At 42.1% G+C, this 17,906-nt stretch overlaps 1 protein-coding gene across 5 annotated transcripts in view; it reads right to left on the bottom strand.

Moving 5' to 3' along the window:
* SCYL2 (SCY1 like pseudokinase 2) overlaps positions 1-17,906 on the bottom strand; it is a 47,022-nt gene extending 29,116 nt beyond the window's left edge. For 4 of the 5 annotated variants that reach the window (XM_014519953.2, XM_025204191.1, XM_025204193.1 and 1 more), the window contains exons 1-2: positions 17,713-17,906; positions 5,777-5,934 (exon numbers count right to left, since the gene is read on the bottom strand). In XM_014519953.2, coding sequence (XP_014375439.1) covers positions 5,777-5,934; positions 17,713-17,889 — 335 coding nt within the window. In that variant the 5' untranslated portion in view covers positions 17,890-17,906. Of the gene's footprint in view, positions 1-4,537; positions 4,571-5,776; positions 5,935-17,712 lie in introns of those variants that run through there. The other variant, XM_025204192.1, reaches the window with a different exon arrangement.

Here is a 17,906-nt window from a genome sequence, read left to right on the forward strand (position 1 = left end):
CTATCACATATTTATGTGGACCAGTGCCCACCCTCTGGAGCATGTGGGAGCCTTTCAAGACTCCCATGTGATCCAGAGGCTGGGAGTGCCTCAGCTGATCAGGATTCCCCAGTGCCACAGAGTACCATGCACTCCTACAGTTGGGAGCCCTGGTCAGTTAATCAGGGCTCCCAGCTGGGGGAGCACAGGGAGACAAGCTTGCTACTTACCAGTGCACCACCAATATGGAGCGATGGGATCCAATGCAGGATCCCACGATCTTGCTTTCTTGCATGTTGCATACGTGGCATTGCAGGAAGTATGATTGTTGGGGTCTTGCACCATATCACAGAATCATAGAGATGAAGGACTGAAAGGGACCTCCAGAAGTCATCCAGTCCAACCCTCAACCTGAAGCAGGATCATTCCTACTCAAACCGTCCTATACAATCCATAGTCTAAACTAGTGGTCTCCAACCTTTTTGGGTAGATCAGTTTTTTAATTAAAAAGCAACCCCAAGATCTACTTGCACCTGCCCACCCCACAGGTCAGTTTGTGGGGAGGGAAGAGGGAGCAGATTGAGGCGGAGAAAGAAACAATTATTTAGGGGCATGCCCCCCAACAGGTAAATCTGTGGGGGAAGGGGTGGGGGAGGCAGATTGAGGCCCCAGTGGTGAGGGAAGGAGTGGGCCACAGGCAGGAGGTGGGGTGGGCTGGGGCAGCACCAGGCTCTTCCTTGCTTAATTCTTGTCAGGCTGAGGAAGCATCTGCAGTTGGTGTGTGCTTCCTCAACGGCAGATGCTTCCTCAGCCTGACAAAAGTTTTTTAAACCTGAAAGCTTGCTAAAATAAAATCTTCCAACTATTGAGTTGGTCTAATAAAAGATATCAGATTTACCCAAAGAAACTTGTCTGCCTACAACACTGCTACAACCTACACCCCTACAACTTCCCTAGGCAGTCTATTTCCTTGTGTCATTATTCTAACAGTGAAGGAGTTTTTTCCTGATATCCAATCAAAATGTACTTTGCTGCAACTTCAAGCCACTGGTCCATGTCCTACTCTCTGCAGCAAGAGAAAAAAGGTGCTTTCCCTCCGCTTTATGGCAGTCCATCAAGTATTTAAAGACTGCTATCATGTCCCCTCTTTAAGCACCTTTCCTGCAAACTGTACATACATGCCTAGCTCCTTCAGCCTCTCCTCACATACCTTGATTTCCAAGCCCTTGATCATCTTTGTTGCCCACCTCTGGACCCTCTCTAACTTCTCCACATCCTTTTTAAAATGTGGAGTCCAGGACCACATACAGTACTCCAGGTAAAGTCTAAGCAGTATAGGAGGCACTATTAACCCTCATGTCTTGCACCTAATGCTTACAGAAGCATTGACTGCATCCCAAAACCACATTCATCTTTTGTATGGTTGCATCACACTGCAGACTCATAGTGAGTCTGTGGTCTACCAAGACTCCCAAATCCTTTTCCACTGTGCTGCCATTCAGCCAGATGTCACCCATTTTATATTTGTGTTTTTGACTATTCCCCTCAAGGTGTAGCACCTTGCATTTGTCCTCATTGAACTTCATCCTGTTAGCTCTAGCCCAGCTTTCCAATCTGTCAAGATCCTTCTGAACCACACTCAGATCCTCCAGCATGTTCGCAATCCTTCCCACTTTCATGTAGTCTGCAAACTTGCTTAGGAAGCTTTCTGTGCCAGGACCCAAGTCATTAATAAACATGCTGAACAGCACTAGGCCCAAGGGAATTCCACACAAAACCACCTACCAGTCTGATATGGACCTGTCATGAATTACTCTTTGCTTTTTGCTATTGAGCTAATTCTCTATCCAATTTACAGTAGTTTGTCCAGTTCATGTTTCTCCAACTTGTTTATGAGAAGGTTGTGTGGGACCTTGTTAAAAGCTCAGATACACTATATCCACAGTAGTCCCATCATCCACCCAAGTAGTTACTTTGTCAAAGAACGAAATCAAGTTTGTTTAACATGATCTGTTTTTCATAAATCCATGTTGGCTGTTTGTGATCAGCCTTTCCTCCTCCAGATGCTTGCAAATGGTTTTCCTTAGAATATGTTCCAGTAACTTCCCAGGTACTGAGGTGAGGCTAACTGGTCTGTAGTGCCCCAGGGCCTCTTTTTTGTCTTCAAAAGGGGCACTATGTTGGCCCTTTTCTAGTCCTCTGGTACCTCAACCATCTCCCCTGACTTCATGAAGATCCTTGCCAAGGGCTCCAAGATCTCCTTTGCCAGTTCCTTCAGACCCTGGTATAAAGTTCATCAGGTTCTGCTGACTTGAATTCATTCAGTCATCAAAAGCTGAGCATCTCTCATTAATCTCCTCCCTCAGCTTCCTGCCTTCCTTAGCCAGGTAATCCTTATTGATGTCTGGCTGCAGCTTTTTTTGTTGTTGTGAAGACTGAGGCAAGGTAGCTGTTGAGTATCTCTGCCTTCTTTGCATTTTCTGTTAGGAGTTCCCCCTGGCTTGTTCACACAGGTTCCTTGGTCCTTTTCTGGACAACATACTTATCGAACCTCTTCTTGATATCCTTAACCTCCCTCACCAGGTGCAGGTTGTTCCTTATCTTTGCCTTCCTGATTTTGTCCCTCCAGATTCTACCTATTTCCTTAATGTCCTGCAGATTCTTCTATTGCCTGCATGTTTTCCTTTACATTTGAGGGATTTTAGAAGCTCCTTGGGAGGCCACATTGGTCTCTTGCCATTCTTCTTTTAATTTCCATTGTGTGGGGACAGTTTCTTGGGCTTCCAAAACTGTGCCCTTTAGAAGCTTCCAGCCCTCCTTGGTGCCTTTATCCTTCAGTCCGTCTTCTCATGGGATAATACTTAATAACTCCTCAAGTCAGATGAAATCTGCCTTTTTGAAATCTAGCATCGTAACATTTCTGACCTCGTGCTTTCCCCGTCTCAGGACCTGGAATTTTGTTACATTGCGATTCCCTCCTCCCAAGTCATCCATCACCTTCACACCCTGCACCAGTTCTTCCCTGTTGGTCAGGACAAGATCCAAGATGGATGATCTCCTAGTTGTATCCTCCACCTTCTGGAACAGAAAGTTGTCCCTCACACAAGTTAGGAACCAGTCTAACATTTTGTTTGGCTGCATTATTCTTCCAGCAGGTGTCTGCAAAACTGAAGTCTCCCATCAACACCATTGTACGGCTTTCAGATAGATTTGCCATTTCCTTGAAGAATGCCTCATCCACGTCCTCTTCCTGATTTGGTGGCCTATAATAAAATTCCCACTATTATATCAGTGCTGCATCTTTCACCTTTCATCTTCATCCAATGTATTCTGCTTTGCTGTCTTCTTCCTCCTGAACCAAATCCCATTGTGCCTTTACTTTAACTTGTCTATGAAGCACACGTGAATTTCTTATTGTAGAAGCAGGCATTACTTAGGTGCTCGAAACATTCAAAGTAACATCAGAGAGTTGCAACCACAGCATAATCATGCCTACCTTACCTGCTTTCTTCATTCCTTGAGATACTCTCACTTCCTCTTTTTGTGGTTTCCTTTCTCTCATATAGTGTTGTAACACTCCTGTCCATTTAACGTGTTGTGATGTTACCTCTCTGACAACAATAAAAATGATTCTTCTGTTCCCTTTTCTCATCTCCCTTACTAAACAGATCCTAATGACTGTTCCTTTCTCCTCCACATAGCACTAATGGATTTTTGCTCTACACGCTGCTGCTCAAGCTTGGTTCTGCCTGTGCTAAACTATTCATAGGATCCACATTGTTACAATTCAGCTGCATGATGTAAAGGATACACAAGTCTTTGCAACTTAAATATGAAATGCTCTGAAATCTACAGGAAAACGCCTTAAGTAGTTCACATGCCCGCTGTAAGAATGAACCTGAAAATTCCATGCAAGAACATAACAGCAATATGAACAAGGAAAACTGAAACTTAAAGACAACAGTAAGAATATTTTACTGGAGTACAAAAGTCTTGGGCAAGAAAGAAAAGTGAAGTCTAAATTTTCATTAGATCTGTAGAGGTACACGGTTCTCAGAGTATGAGATTGTTCTTTGAAATAAAATAAGAATACAAGAGTAAAACCAGTAAGGCATACAAGCTTTTAGCTTCTCACTCAAAGAATAAGCCACAACTTTGGTTCTATCTACCACTGCCTCCAAGAATCTTAAAACTACAACTGGCAAATGTCAGTAAACCCAATTGAAGGTGCTCAACTTCAGTTTTATTCAGGCTTCCAGTCTAACAGATGTATGGGCCGCCCATACCCTTTTTTTGGAACTACAAACTTTCTCTTTTCAGAAACTCAACTTTGTACTATCCAATACTAATACCAGAACAGAGGATGACAGTCATTCCTTGTTTTATACCTACATTAATTTTAGCCTGGAGTCTAGAATTCCTGCTATATTTCAGGCAAGGATAATAGACAATGACTGGGAAGGATGAAAAAGCCTAGCATTATTTATGAATGTTAAAAAAGCAAAAGCCAAAAATGAATAAAAAGGCATAATAATTAATGGATAATTTTGGCAGTTACCAGTTTCAGCCTTCATTCCAGTGACTTTAGGACCTAGAAAAATCAAGGTTTTGTTTTAATGAATATCCTAATAATTAAAATCACCCACATACTGTATGTTCTTCAACTGCTCTTCAAACAGTATCATGATAAAATTGTATTTTGGGCAGTGTTCCAAGAAGAGCATGATAAAAAACAGGTGCCAAAAAAAAAATCCACATGCTTTGCAAAAGATAGCAACGAACAGATCATCCATTGATATTTGAGTGCTTTGGAACCCTAAGACAGAACTCATGTTCACTATTTCTTAAGAGTGGACACTGACAACAGAAATGGACCCAGAACATGGCCTACCTTTCATTTTCTCTCAAGGCAAAATCCATATTGAAAAGTTATCTACTTGCTTGGTAACTGGAGTTAAAGATAACTTGTGCACACACATTTCACTTATGGTACACAAGTGCCCATACACTTCAGATGAGAGTTGTGTGGCCAGCACTTTTCACTGCAGCTGTGCCAGCACTCTAAATGTCCCAATGCCCAGTACCAGGAAAGTAATAGTGGAGTAAGCCAATCACTTCCTTCTCCATCTCAGAATCCAAAGGATACAGACTCAAACAGGAATATGAACATGAAACAACGTAGTGTGAAGAATTCCATTTACCATACAGATAAGTTAGTTACTTTCTCCTTTGAGTAACTGTCCATAAATTTTTCCTTCATAACAAAAACTTATGTTGTCTGATCTCCAGACAGAAAGTCCAAGTCAAGATAGATTCACCCTTTATCCTCTCGGCTATAGCTACAAATAGTCTTGTTATACTTTACCAGACTTCCATAAGCAGAATGCTGAAACCCTCCTAACATTTCAAGTATGAAGTTTAATTTCTTCTTTTGAAAAGCATGGATTTAGGAAAAATACAGGTTGACAAATCTGCTGGTTCAGGTGAAAATTTCGTAGAGTTTTACAAAAAGAAAAAAGTGTGCTCTCGCTGGGAAACTTTAAAATAAGTCTGCTATTAGAGGCTAGATTTCACCCATTCTTCACACCAGTGTAACTGTGATTAAAAATACCATGCTCATGGAAGATTCAATAAGCACATTGCCATAAGTTTCAAATGTGAGGCAGATAAAGTTAAAACTCTCAGGGGGAGTGAAACTATTATTCCATCAGCATTAACTGTGTGCTTCAAATACCCCAGAGCTTTGGGTTTATCAAACAAATATTAAGTGCAAACTTATAATTTCATTAACATTTACCTGGATTCTTCTAATGGATGTTGGACAGTAAGTAGTCGAGGGTGTCGAAGCCTTGTTAACTGTTGGACTCCTCGTTTTAAAGAATCAATAATCTGATCCTTTTCAAATTTCTGATACTTGTCTATTAACTTTTTATCAAAGACAAATACAGCAACTTCCTAAAAATAAGGAACAAAATTCTGTTATTATTAGCAATTAATGCTAATAAAACATTTAAACAAAATATGGTTCAGCAAAGCAAGACATAATTCATTATACATTAACTAGCAAATTGCCGGTCAAGAATGACTGGGGGGGGGGCAGCAGAAGGCAGGGATGGAGCTCCGTGCCCTCCAGTGCAGCTGAGACTGGCCCTGTTCCGGCCCCTCCAAGGTAGTGCAGAGCTGGAGCTGGCACCAGGCAATGACCCCAGGCACAGCGGAAGAAGTGGCTGCACTGGCTGTGCCAATCCATCCTCGGCCCTCTGCCTCCAAGGAGCAGGGCGGGGGGCAGGCTGATCCCCCGCTCCAGCCCCTCAGTCCCCGCAGTCATAGCAGTACTCCACCATGAGCGTCTCTCTGTGCAGAGCACTCCAATTGGTTGTTTCAGTAAGCATTGTGATTGGCTGCCAAGACAACCAATCAGAGTGTGAATAAAGTGTTATGGCTAGATGGACAGACAGACTAACTAAGGCTTTTATTATATTAGAATAGCCACATGCTTATGGTACTTTGGTAGCATGAACATTTTACATTTTTTCACCAGAATAATTTAGGAAATGGGAAAAAGTTTTTTCACTGAACACTACTTTCCACAGTGCTTTATCTTATTAATTTAAAAAATATATATATATTTTTTTATTTTTTGTTTTACAAATTACTCTTCAGAGGAGAAAATGTTACTTTAAGTTATTTTAATTTTATTCAAAATCTCTCAAATTTATTTCAGAGAACCATCTGATGGGGTATGCCATATTAACAAAAAGCATTTTAAATCTGAAAATACTCTTAGCAAAAATTATTTAAGGGGAAATAAGGAAGTACACACAATCTCTGGAATGTTACCAGTTATACTGCATGCAGTGGGCATTTGGTATGTCCAGACAGACATTCTCTTAGGAGGAATTTACCTGGAAGCAATATAAACCTAGCTGTTCCCAGGTTATTTTGCCCCCAAAGGCCCCAACCAAACGAGTGCGGACAGTTGGTTCCCTGGGGACACGTAGCAGCGGTGCAGCTTGTGCTGCAGCTACTTATCCCTAGGGAACACCTGTGCCATGTGTGCTTTGGCATGTGGCAAGTTACCCCGGAGGTGGTAACCTTACTTGGGGCTCTGGGGGCCCCCCAGGCACGGGCGACTGGTGCCATCCAAGTCAGGAGAGGCATGTGCCCTCCCATGACCCGTCAGTGACCAGAGGGACCAATTGTGCTGATCAGGGGGGTGGTGGGGGTGGTTCCACCCCCCACTCCGTGGCCAATCGCACTGACCAGGGGTAGGGGGGAGGTCCACAGCTGCTTTCACTCACCTGAAAGCAGCTGTGGCCTTCTTGGAAGCGACCACAGCCACTTCTGGGAGCTCCGCGGCCACTTCATTCTGGCTGGCACTCACAGGGGGGCACCAGCACTCCTGCCTACCTCCTCGCCCGTCACCTAAGTGGGGAGTGTGGCCTGACAGGGAGTGCACCAGCGCTCTCAGGGGGTGCACCTCTTACACATCGCCACTGCTCCCAGGGATGCAGCAGTGGTGATCCTGCCGGGCAGAGCCTGGCTAGCAGCTGCAACAGCAGCTCTGGCCAGCCTGGCTCCACTTTTCAGCAGTGTGGACTGCCCATGCGTGCGGTTTCATTTTTTTTCTTCAGTGGTTTTTTGACTCCTAGATAAAAACTTGCAGAAAAAAAATGGAGCAGCGCACGCATGCGCAGTGCACTTGTGCAGTGCAGAGAACACCTGACGGTGCAGTATATGGCACTGCAGACAGTTTGCAGCACCACATATCGCACGGCCACACTCGTCTGGATGTGACCAAAGTGACCATTTTTACTTTGGGAGAAAAAGACTGAATGAGTGTACACTTGTGGTTTTTTCCTGGGAAGGCAGTGATTCTCCCAGGAGAAACTGAATATCTATATGAGGCCCTCTACTGTTGTGACGTACTCCAAAATGAAGAAAGAGATAAATTTACTTGAGCTTTCAAGTCCTATCTCCCCTCATCAGTGTCAAATACATAAAGCACTTTTACTGAATTTTGTCTACTCCTTTCATTGATGCAGATATATCTATATAACACCATAGAAATAAGACGAGTCTTTGTATTTGTTAAAAATATTGGTTTGTATTAAAAAATAATTCATCTCAGCTCAAGAACAAGGCAGACAAATAACACAGCGTAACTATGAGCACAAGTGCTATTTTCAATCATAGGTATATTTAGCAAGACAGCTTGATACATATAGCACGTTAACAGCAATTGGAACAATATATATGAACTAAAATATAATCTGTAATACATAAAAATGAATTATAAAGAACCCTTTTAATTAAATTAACTTTACGACTCAAAACTGGTCCATTCTCTAATTAAATACTGTCATAAGGACTTGAATGATGCACAGACATGCTGCAAACAGGAGAACTTCAATATAAAGGGCTGCAGTGAGTATATCTTAGCTGATCTGAGTTTCTGAGACTATAGCTCAAGCAGTATTTCCTTTACTTAAAATAGGGAATACCAACAGAAATGGTAATACAGTACTATGGAAACAAAAATGGAAATAATTAAGAGATCCAAAAAAGGTGAGACCCCAACTGAAATGGGTAGAGCTTTGGATATCCCCTGAATGACTATCGTGACCATCCTGAAAGATAAGGCAAGAATTCAGGAATATGTTATGGGCTCAGGTCCTACGCAGTCAACTGTGACAACTAAGCAGCGTGTTGGACTTATTGCTCAGGTTGAGAAACTGTTAATCATTTGGCTGGAGGATCAAAATAAAATGTTGTGCTCCTGTGAGTTTAGGCATAATTCATGAAAAGGCTAGGAGTCTTTACGATGATGTAAAGTATCAACAGTGGGAGAGTTCTAATGCTGAGCCTTTTAATGAAGGTAGAGGGTGGTTCATGAGTTTTAAAGCCAGGGCCAATTTTCATAACATCAAGGTCTCAGGTGAAACTGCCAGTGCTGATGAAGAGCCAGCTTGTGCTTTTTCTGAAACATTGGCTGAAATCATTGAAGAGGGTGGGTATTGTGCTCAGCAAGTTTTTGATGTTGACAAAACTGGAATCTTTTGGAAAAAAATGCTGTCAAGAACCTACATTGTCAAAGAGGAGAAATCCATGCCAGGGTACAAAGCTGCTGAAGATAGGCATGCTCTTTTGCTTGGTGCCAATGCTGCAGGTGACTTCAAACTTAAACCTTTACTTGTGTACCATTAGGAAAACCCCAGAGCTTTCAGGGGATATTCCAAGGCATTTCTCCAAGCAATATGGAAATCCAATCCTAAGGCGTGGGTCAATAAGAACATTTTTTGAGGACTGGTTTAATCATAATTTTGTGCCAAGTGTCAGGGATTATTGCAGCAAAAACAATCTTGTATTTAAAGCATTGTTAATCCTCGACAATGCTCCTAGTCATCCAACCATCCTTGATGACATGCATCCTGACATCGAAGTGGTGTTTCTGCCACTGGTGGTGGTTCAACACCACCTCATTGTTGCAACCCATGGACCAAGGGGTAATTGCATCCTTCAAGGCCTACTATCTTACATGCACATTTGCCCAGGCCATCAGGGCAATTGAGAAGGAAGGTGGACCAACTCTGAAAGAATTCTGGAAGGGCTTCAACATTTACCATTCAGTTAAGAATATTGGTGAACCATGGAGTGAAGTCAAACAATCAAATTTGAATGGTGTTTGGAGAAAATTGTGTCCTAAGTTTGTGTCCGCCTTCCAAGGCTTTACAGACACTGTTGAAGAGGTGACCACAAATACTGTTGAAATGAGCAAGGGAACTCAACTTAGACGTTGTACTAAGACGTTCATGAGTTGCTGGCATCACATTCTGAAGAATTAACCAATGAGGACCTCATTGAATTGGAACTTCAAGAAGAGGCAGAGGAAGAAGATGCACCCACTGTCGAAGACTCCTCCTCGTAAAGTTTTGACAAGGGTTGGCTGAGGCATTTCAACATTTGGAAGCTGACATGACCCCAACATTGAACACAGTCCATCAGTAAACAGGGGCATATCCAACATGTACAGCCACTACAGAGAATTTTACAAGCAAAAGAAGAGAACATCTGTCCAAACTTCCCTGGACGCTTTCTTTAAGAAAGCAGACAAGACTCCAGAAAAACCTACAGCTATGACTCCTGAAAAGACTCCAGCCAAGAACCCTTCAAGAAGTCCAACCAAGACCCCTTCAAAAAGTCCAGCAAAGTCACCTCAAAGAAGTCCTTCCAAATCAGTATGACTGCTATTTACAATATAAATACATAAATAAAATAAATAAATGCAGCTACATTACTTGTCTAAAATTGGTTGAGTACTGTACATAATTTTGGGTTATTTTTGGTGCAAATAGGATATGGGCCCTTGGTTCAGGAACCAATCCCCCATTTATAACATTGTTTCCTGGGGGTGGTGAATCGGTTCTGAGTTGCACTGTTTTGACTTAAGACAGTTTTCAGGAACCAATTGTGTTTTAAGTCCAAGGATTGCCGGTAAATTCTTCCTAAGAACAACTTAGAAAAAGCTATGTTTAAGCACCCTTGTTAAATTTTCAGTGGTTGAGAGAGAGCTATGAAACAAAAACAATTGATCTTTCCAACCAATACTACAAGAGAGATGGAAGGGAGGAAGTGATGAAGTGGTATAAGTAACTTCTGAGGGGTTTAGATACTTAAATGATGGGCTTGGAATAAAACTAGGTTAGACTGACAGATGAGAAGCTATTACAAATGGATAATCAGGTTGGGTTTTTGGAACGCCGTAAAAAAGTAAAAAAGAAAATAATGAAGAAACTGAAAATGCTGGAAGATAACCATTTTTTAATCAAACAACCTTATAAGAATAGACAAATCAAAGGAATTCAGTGTCAGATAAAACTGACAGTCTGGCTTGTGTTTCTGTAAGAAAGGTAAAAAAGCAGCCTACATGCTACTAAACAACCCTAATAAAATATTTGACAACTATATATTGGGTGGGGATTAAATGCAAATATGTAAAAATTGTCAAATATTTTATTAAGGTCATTACAAGTGAAATCTCCCAGTAACAGGTGCACAATAGCTTTTTTTTAAAACTCGTTAAAATAGCTCATGTAAACAAACTTAAACCAACAAATTAAAAAATATTTATGAGGTTTTTTTGGCTGTGGTAATAAGTGCTCCCTAAAATCCAACTGTTATGCCAAGGAATTCTTCTGGAAGATTTTGTTGAGATTTAACAAGCACTTGTCTTGAAAACTATTCAAGATGTTAATGGCTGAGGACTTCGTTTTAATAAACTGCAAATATCAGTGTTTATATCTGATTTTGTATGTACATTCTTATCATTGATATTTTTGAAAATATAATTTGTCTGCCCTTTTTTAGCACAAGATATAAATTCTTAAAGGTTGATAAATCATCTAGATCACAACCTAAACACTTCCACATTATCTCAATTCCGTACTGCCTTCAACAGCATTTGAGCATCCATGCTTTTAAGTAGTAAAAACCAGAAAGAATTATCTGTGATACCTGGGGCATTCTAAGACTGGTCTAAGTTATTATCAGTACTTACTTCATGGTTTTTTTTGTTGCAGATGGTTCACATCTCTAAAACCAGTAAGCAAGTTTATATTCCTCAAGCGGGACGTAGTGGAATTTAGCAGGCAAAGTTCTTTGGGTAAATGTGATATCTTTTATTAGACCAACTAGATAGCTGGAAAAAGTTCTTTGCATAGTGGAATTAGAAAATAGTGAGAAACAGCAGCTGTTCCATAAGTGAATTAAAAGGCTAGGACTCTTCAGTTTAAAAAAAAAGAAGGTTAAGGGAGGAGTATAATAGAAATCTTAAAATCATGAAGAGTATGAATGGTCATAAACTACTACAAGACCGTTTCAGGCTAGACATAAGGAAGAATTTCTTTACTGTCCAAGCCCCCAAGGTCTGGAACAGCCTGCCACCGGAGGTGGTTCAAGCGCCTTCATTGAACACCTTCAAGATGAAACTGGATGCTCATCTTGCTGGGATCCTATGACCCCAGCTGACTTCCTGCCCTTTGGGCAGGGGGCTGGACTCGATGATCTTCCGAGGTCCCTTCCAGCCCTAATGTCTATGAAATCTATGAAAATGAATAAAGTGAGCAGGAAACTGTTATTCATCAAATCCAAGAATACAAGAACTAGGGGGTACCCAGTGTAATTAACAGGAGAAAGGTTTAAAGCAAAGAGGAAGTGAAGTACTTTTTTACATAGCACATACTTAACTTGAGCAATGTGTAGACACAGAAGGTTATACAGGCAGATAGTATGACCTAGTTTAAAGTGAAGCTTAACCAGGGAGTCAAACATCATTTCAAGGGTGCCATGTGGTATTAGCATTGTTACACGTACAAACACCTACACATGATTCACAAGATAAATCCAGGGATTTCAAATAGAAATCCATAATGTCAAAAACATTCTTGACATGTTATGGTCTTTCTGAGTCCTTTGCAGCAGAAAAATTGCTTTATTACTTCTTCATAGTAAAAAGAGTGAAAGCAAAGGTCCGGCATTTTCTGACGGGTGTCCTAAGTCTAAAAATGTTGAGACCCACTGGATTAAACAAATTCATGTAGGACATAATGATAATTATTAAACAGAAGCATCAGAGATGTAGGTTCTGACATCCCTCAGCAAATGACAATTGATGCCAGAGAGGGTATGATCATAGGTAGATTATACAAGACATAACCTGTACATATGCTCTCCCTCTAAAACATCTAATACTTGTCACTGTTGGAGGCAGGATACCGGGCTAGATAGACCACTGGTCTGACCCAGTATGGTACTTTGCATGTTTATGTTCTAAATAAGCGTTTTAGATTTGCAACAGTTGTTACCACAATGGATTTTATGGATGAAAATGCAAATTTAATCTAATTGTAGAGACATATAAATCAGAAGAAAAGTTTAAACTGTCTGGTGATTTGCTTTCAGTTTCTAATGCAACACTTCTGATATTGAAAGTGGTTAACTGCTATATTAACCGCATATTGCACATCACTTTGCTTATGTGGGAAGAACAGTAATGTGCTAAATTTGATATTAATTTAAAATGAAGCGCTTTACTCGATTCACTGGGCCACTGGGGTAATACTCAGGATACAAAAATCAAAATAGTACAGCTATTCTAATAGAAAAAGAACTGCTAGGCAAAAACATTTTGCTAAGTATAGGCCCCTAGAACACACTTTTCTCCTTGCATGGATTTATTACTTTAAACCCATAGGTGATCTGAAGGTAGCAGAACAATTTTAGGATTTTATGCCATATGCACCAAAAAAACCCTGGTTCAAATTCTGATGCTGTAATTGAAAGTTAGCTTGCTTTTCTCTTTCTTTTTCCTTCTGTAGATTATGACTAACAAGCCTCTCAAAAACTTTTACAAAGGCTACACTGAGGAAACTGGTATTTCCGTCTCATTTAGACTCATTTTGAGAAAGCATATTCAAGTAAGAAACAAATCTAAGTTTTCTATTTTTCTTTTCATATTATTAGTTTTGTTACGTTCCAAAAAGAAAGAATAAGCTGTATTTCTTCTGCCCTTTCAAGAAGACCCTTAGCTTAGTGTAAAAAAGAAACAATGTGTTTATTCTATACCAGAGGTGCTCAACTTGCAGCCTGCGAAGCCATGACATTTGGACCTCAGGTCTTCCCAGAGGTCCAGAAATTTGGTGGCAGTGGAGCAATGGCAATTAGTACTGCCACCAATCCCCCATTACCAAATTTTCAAAATCTATGGTCAGATGACATGGCCCCATGTGCTGCATCAGGCCCATAGACCAATGTTGTGCAGTCGAGCTGACCTGCACTACTCATCTGACCCACTACCTAGATCTGCAGGGGTGGGTAGACTGCAGCTGCGGGCTGGAGTCAAGGCTGCACCGGGCTATTCTCAGTGGGAGCCACAGAGGGGGCTGCAGCCACCTCAGATTTCACCACAGCCCCACTCCCAGCACCATCATGTACCCAGCACAGCATGGGTGGAGGCCAAGTGTTGAACTGCCATGCGCCTGGCACAGCCCCAGTGGTGAAATCTGGGGTGGCTGTATCCCCCTACGTAGTACCTGCCCTGAGCTCATTCCCCACCGAGAAGAGCCTGGCGCAGCCCCATCCTGCAGCTGCAGCCTGTCTGCCCTCCCCCACACAGATCCAGGGGCACCCCTCCCATGCCCTGCCAGGCTGCAAGCAGAGGCAGGACCCCCCTTCTCCCCCCCACCTGGGCAGTGCCTGCCCCTGTCCCCCTAGCTCACTGAGGGGTGTGTTGCTATGCCCCCCCCCACGCCCCTTCCCTCCTCCCTCCCCTTCCACCACAACAAACTTACCAGCTGCACAATAGCTCTACTCCTCACTGCCCAAGTGTTGCACTGCAGCTGCATGCATGCATTTATCGGCTAAATTGGGCCAATTTCTGATACAGCCAATTTCCTTTATATCAGTACCGATCCAATATTGGACCAATATAGCGGTGCACCTCTAAATGGAACCCAAAATTCCCTCGAGTCTCACTATTCCTTTGATGTCAGCAAGTAGCTGTTTGCAAAGAATCCCAATCTCCTCTAGGGATGATCCACATAATAGGATAAAACTTGCTAGTACTGCTAGCTATTACTCTTCCGGACCACTACCATATGATAACGAGCCTTATCATGGTGTAGCACATAAAAGGGTCCTTTTTTTAAGCTTGCTTTTAAAAGCCTAGGAAACCACATATACACACTCCCACTCTTGTTAAAAGAATATAAGCAAAGAGAGGTAAAAGAACATAAGGGTAAAGTCAATGGTTTAGTTAGAGAACACCAGAATTAAACTTGCCTGTGTAACCTAGTTTAGCCTTCTTTAGCCCACGTATTATGATACCATGTTTGATTTCAGGATCCCATGCTATTTTTCCACAAGATGCCTGCCTTATTTAGGGCACAGAATGGATCGTTTTTGGGCATGAATCAGGACTGCGTGGTGAAAACGACTGCTGTCCATAGGACCCATTTACACTGGTTGCAGAAACCAGAGAGCATGTTGAATGAAGGACAGTACCAAAATATAAATACCCTCGTTTGGGCCCTTGAAGGAGGTTTTTTACGGGCAGAAGGGTGGCTGTCACAGGAACCAAAACACCTCTTTTACGATACTGTCAAAAATTTTCTGACTTGCTGGAATACCTATGACGTGGGCCAGCAAATGATCACTCTACACAAAATTGTGTTATTTTGAAATTGCCGTTAGTTTGTAAGAAAAACCTTGTAAAAATGATGGTCCTAGGCTGAATGCTACTCTTAAGAAACAGATTTTTTCCCTGCTTCTGTCACAGAGCTCACATATTATGGCAGGCAGAATATTAAATCAGCCTTTCATAGAGGTTTGCTAATTATGTGTTCATTACTCTTTGGTAACCTGACTCAAGACTCCAAGGCTGGATTTGCAAGTGTACTGGGTGCTTTCAGCTGCAGCAGAAGTCAATGTTCTCTGAAGATATAAAATGCTCACTGATCTGAAAAGAATACAAGGCCACAGATGTCTTAAAATGGGTACCCAAAATTAATGAATACTTTTGACCTTACTGTCTCAGTAACTCAGCTAACCATCTGTTAATGCAGAGCATCACACCCCTTCATCATCCAGGGATGTTGTGAAAATAGTTTGTTACAGTCTGTCAAGTGATCAAATACTATTGTGATAAGCATCACCAAAGACTCCATGAGGAAATTAATCATTCCATCTTAGGAGGTTTTGAATATCATGCAATAAACAAGGCCTAGAACTATACATTTAAAAATAAGAAAACAAATGATCAAATAGCTTCTTATTAACTGAACCAACCATTTTGCACGAAAAATAGTATGTAATCATGTCACATATCTGTATTGTTACGCATACACCCAGGAGAATCAAATTAAGACTGCACGGACAGCTTTAATGCTGGCACTTCCTAACCTGAGTGCCTGACAGTAATCCTAAGGTTCTTTTAATGCAGAGGTTTTCTTTGTGTAATAGAGTTTATCAAGCTATTATATCCAATAATTCAGGGGTGGGCAAAATAAGTCACCAAGGGATTTTCTCTAGCCCACAGTGGGTCCCCTTGGTCCTGCCTGGCCCAGGCATGGGGGTAGCCCAGGCCATGGCATGTTCGGCTGGTCCCACTGCCCCTGGGCACACAGCAGGGCTGTGGCAGCATGGGGGCTAGACTCGCTTCCCAGCAGCAGCAGCTTTTTCTGGCTGCAATTGCTGCTGGACTGAGCCCTGCTGCCTGGTAACCTGGGTCCATCTGCCCCACACCCAGCACCAGGGGTGGGACCCAGGCAGGCAAGGCACACAGCCAGGTGGATGGGATGGGGCTGTGGGCAGGCAAGGAGCAGTGCAGGACAGGTAGGTAGGGCCAGGATCACGGGACACTGACAGCACGGGGCCTAGGGCAGAGCTGTGATCTGCTCCCCACAAGGCCCTGCGACAGGTACAGTTTCTGTGGGCAGGGGTATGCAGTGGATCACAGCTTTGCCCCAGGCCCAGCTCCACACCTCTGCCCCAAGATACCAGACTACCAGATACTAGACCCAACCCCCCACATCTGCAACCCTATCCTATCCCCCCCAGCTGTGAGCCCCGCTTGTGTGGCTCCCGGCCTGTCTCCATGGAGACCCCATGGTCAGTGGGCAGTGACAGCACAGGGCCAGGGCCAGAGGAAGATCTGTGATCCGCTCCCTACACATCCCTGCCCACAGAGCCAGCACCCATCGCAGGGGCGTGCAGGCAGCAGATCATGGCTCAACCCTGGCCCTGTACTGTTACTGCCCCACGACCCCAGCCCCACCTACCTGGCCCGCCCTGGGCCACATAGCGAGTAAGCTGTTACGCAGGGTTGGGGAGGCAGAGTGCTAACCTGGCCCACGACAGGTCACCAAAACTCCCTATGTGGCCCTTGGGCCCAAATATTTGCCACCCCGCAATACTTGAATACAGGCATAGCATATATGATACTTTACTGAATTTTTTCTGGAACAAGAAGTAGAACATTCTCTTCCATTAAAACAATAGTTAGCATTCCAAAACGAATCTGTTCTTTTTCCAGAAGAAACTTTACTTCCATTCTTTCAAAAGGTTACTAAGCCTCTTTGTCCTACTTTCCTTCTGGGTTATTTTAGTCGTAACCTCATTAAGTTTTTATTATTGTGAAATCTTTCCTCATAGCTTGAATAATAGAAAGTACAGATTCTAACAAGGCTGTGAGAAAGTGTTTCAGAATAAAAAATGACTAATTTATTATCTGAAGAGCTTCTAGTTCAGTAACAACTGAAGACAGGACTGTTCTGCCACAGATGATCATCTCCTTAAAAATTCTGCTAACCTTTCTACTGATAGAGGTTTGGTAAGAAAATATTTTCAGGAGCCACATCCCTATCTGTTTCTTCTCGACTACAATCTATGAAAAAGTATAATGCTTTTTGAGGCCAAAATAAAATGTATATAATGGTCAAGTCAATAAAAGGAAAAAATGGTTACAGAAAATACTGGGAGATCATGAATATGCTAAATACATATAAAGACTCTTAATACATAGGTGCAAATATATGCACACATATACAGACACTGATACAAATATATGCACACATATACAACTACAACAGTATTTTCCATGTATCAGTAGTATTAAAACCAGTTTTCAGAACAGTACATTCTTTTTAAATCCTTCTACATTCTCTTCACTTATCTCACCTGTTTTGTTGACTTTTTAGTTCCATCAAAGATCTTCCAAGCAAGCCCATTACCTCCACTGGCAATATGTCGGCCAACATCAAATTCCCTGGTAACAGGATTTCCCATAACTGCACTGGTGACATCAGCTGTTACCTTTGTAACAGTGCTCTTCAATTTATTAAGCATGGACTCCATTTTTCCAACTTTACACT

Source organism: Alligator sinensis, unplaced genomic scaffold (genome assembly GCF_000455745.1).
Source record: "Alligator sinensis unplaced genomic scaffold, ASM45574v1 scaffold154_1, whole genome shotgun sequence".
In the NCBI taxonomy this organism is placed as follows: Eukaryota; Metazoa; Chordata; order Crocodylia; family Alligatoridae; genus Alligator; species Alligator sinensis.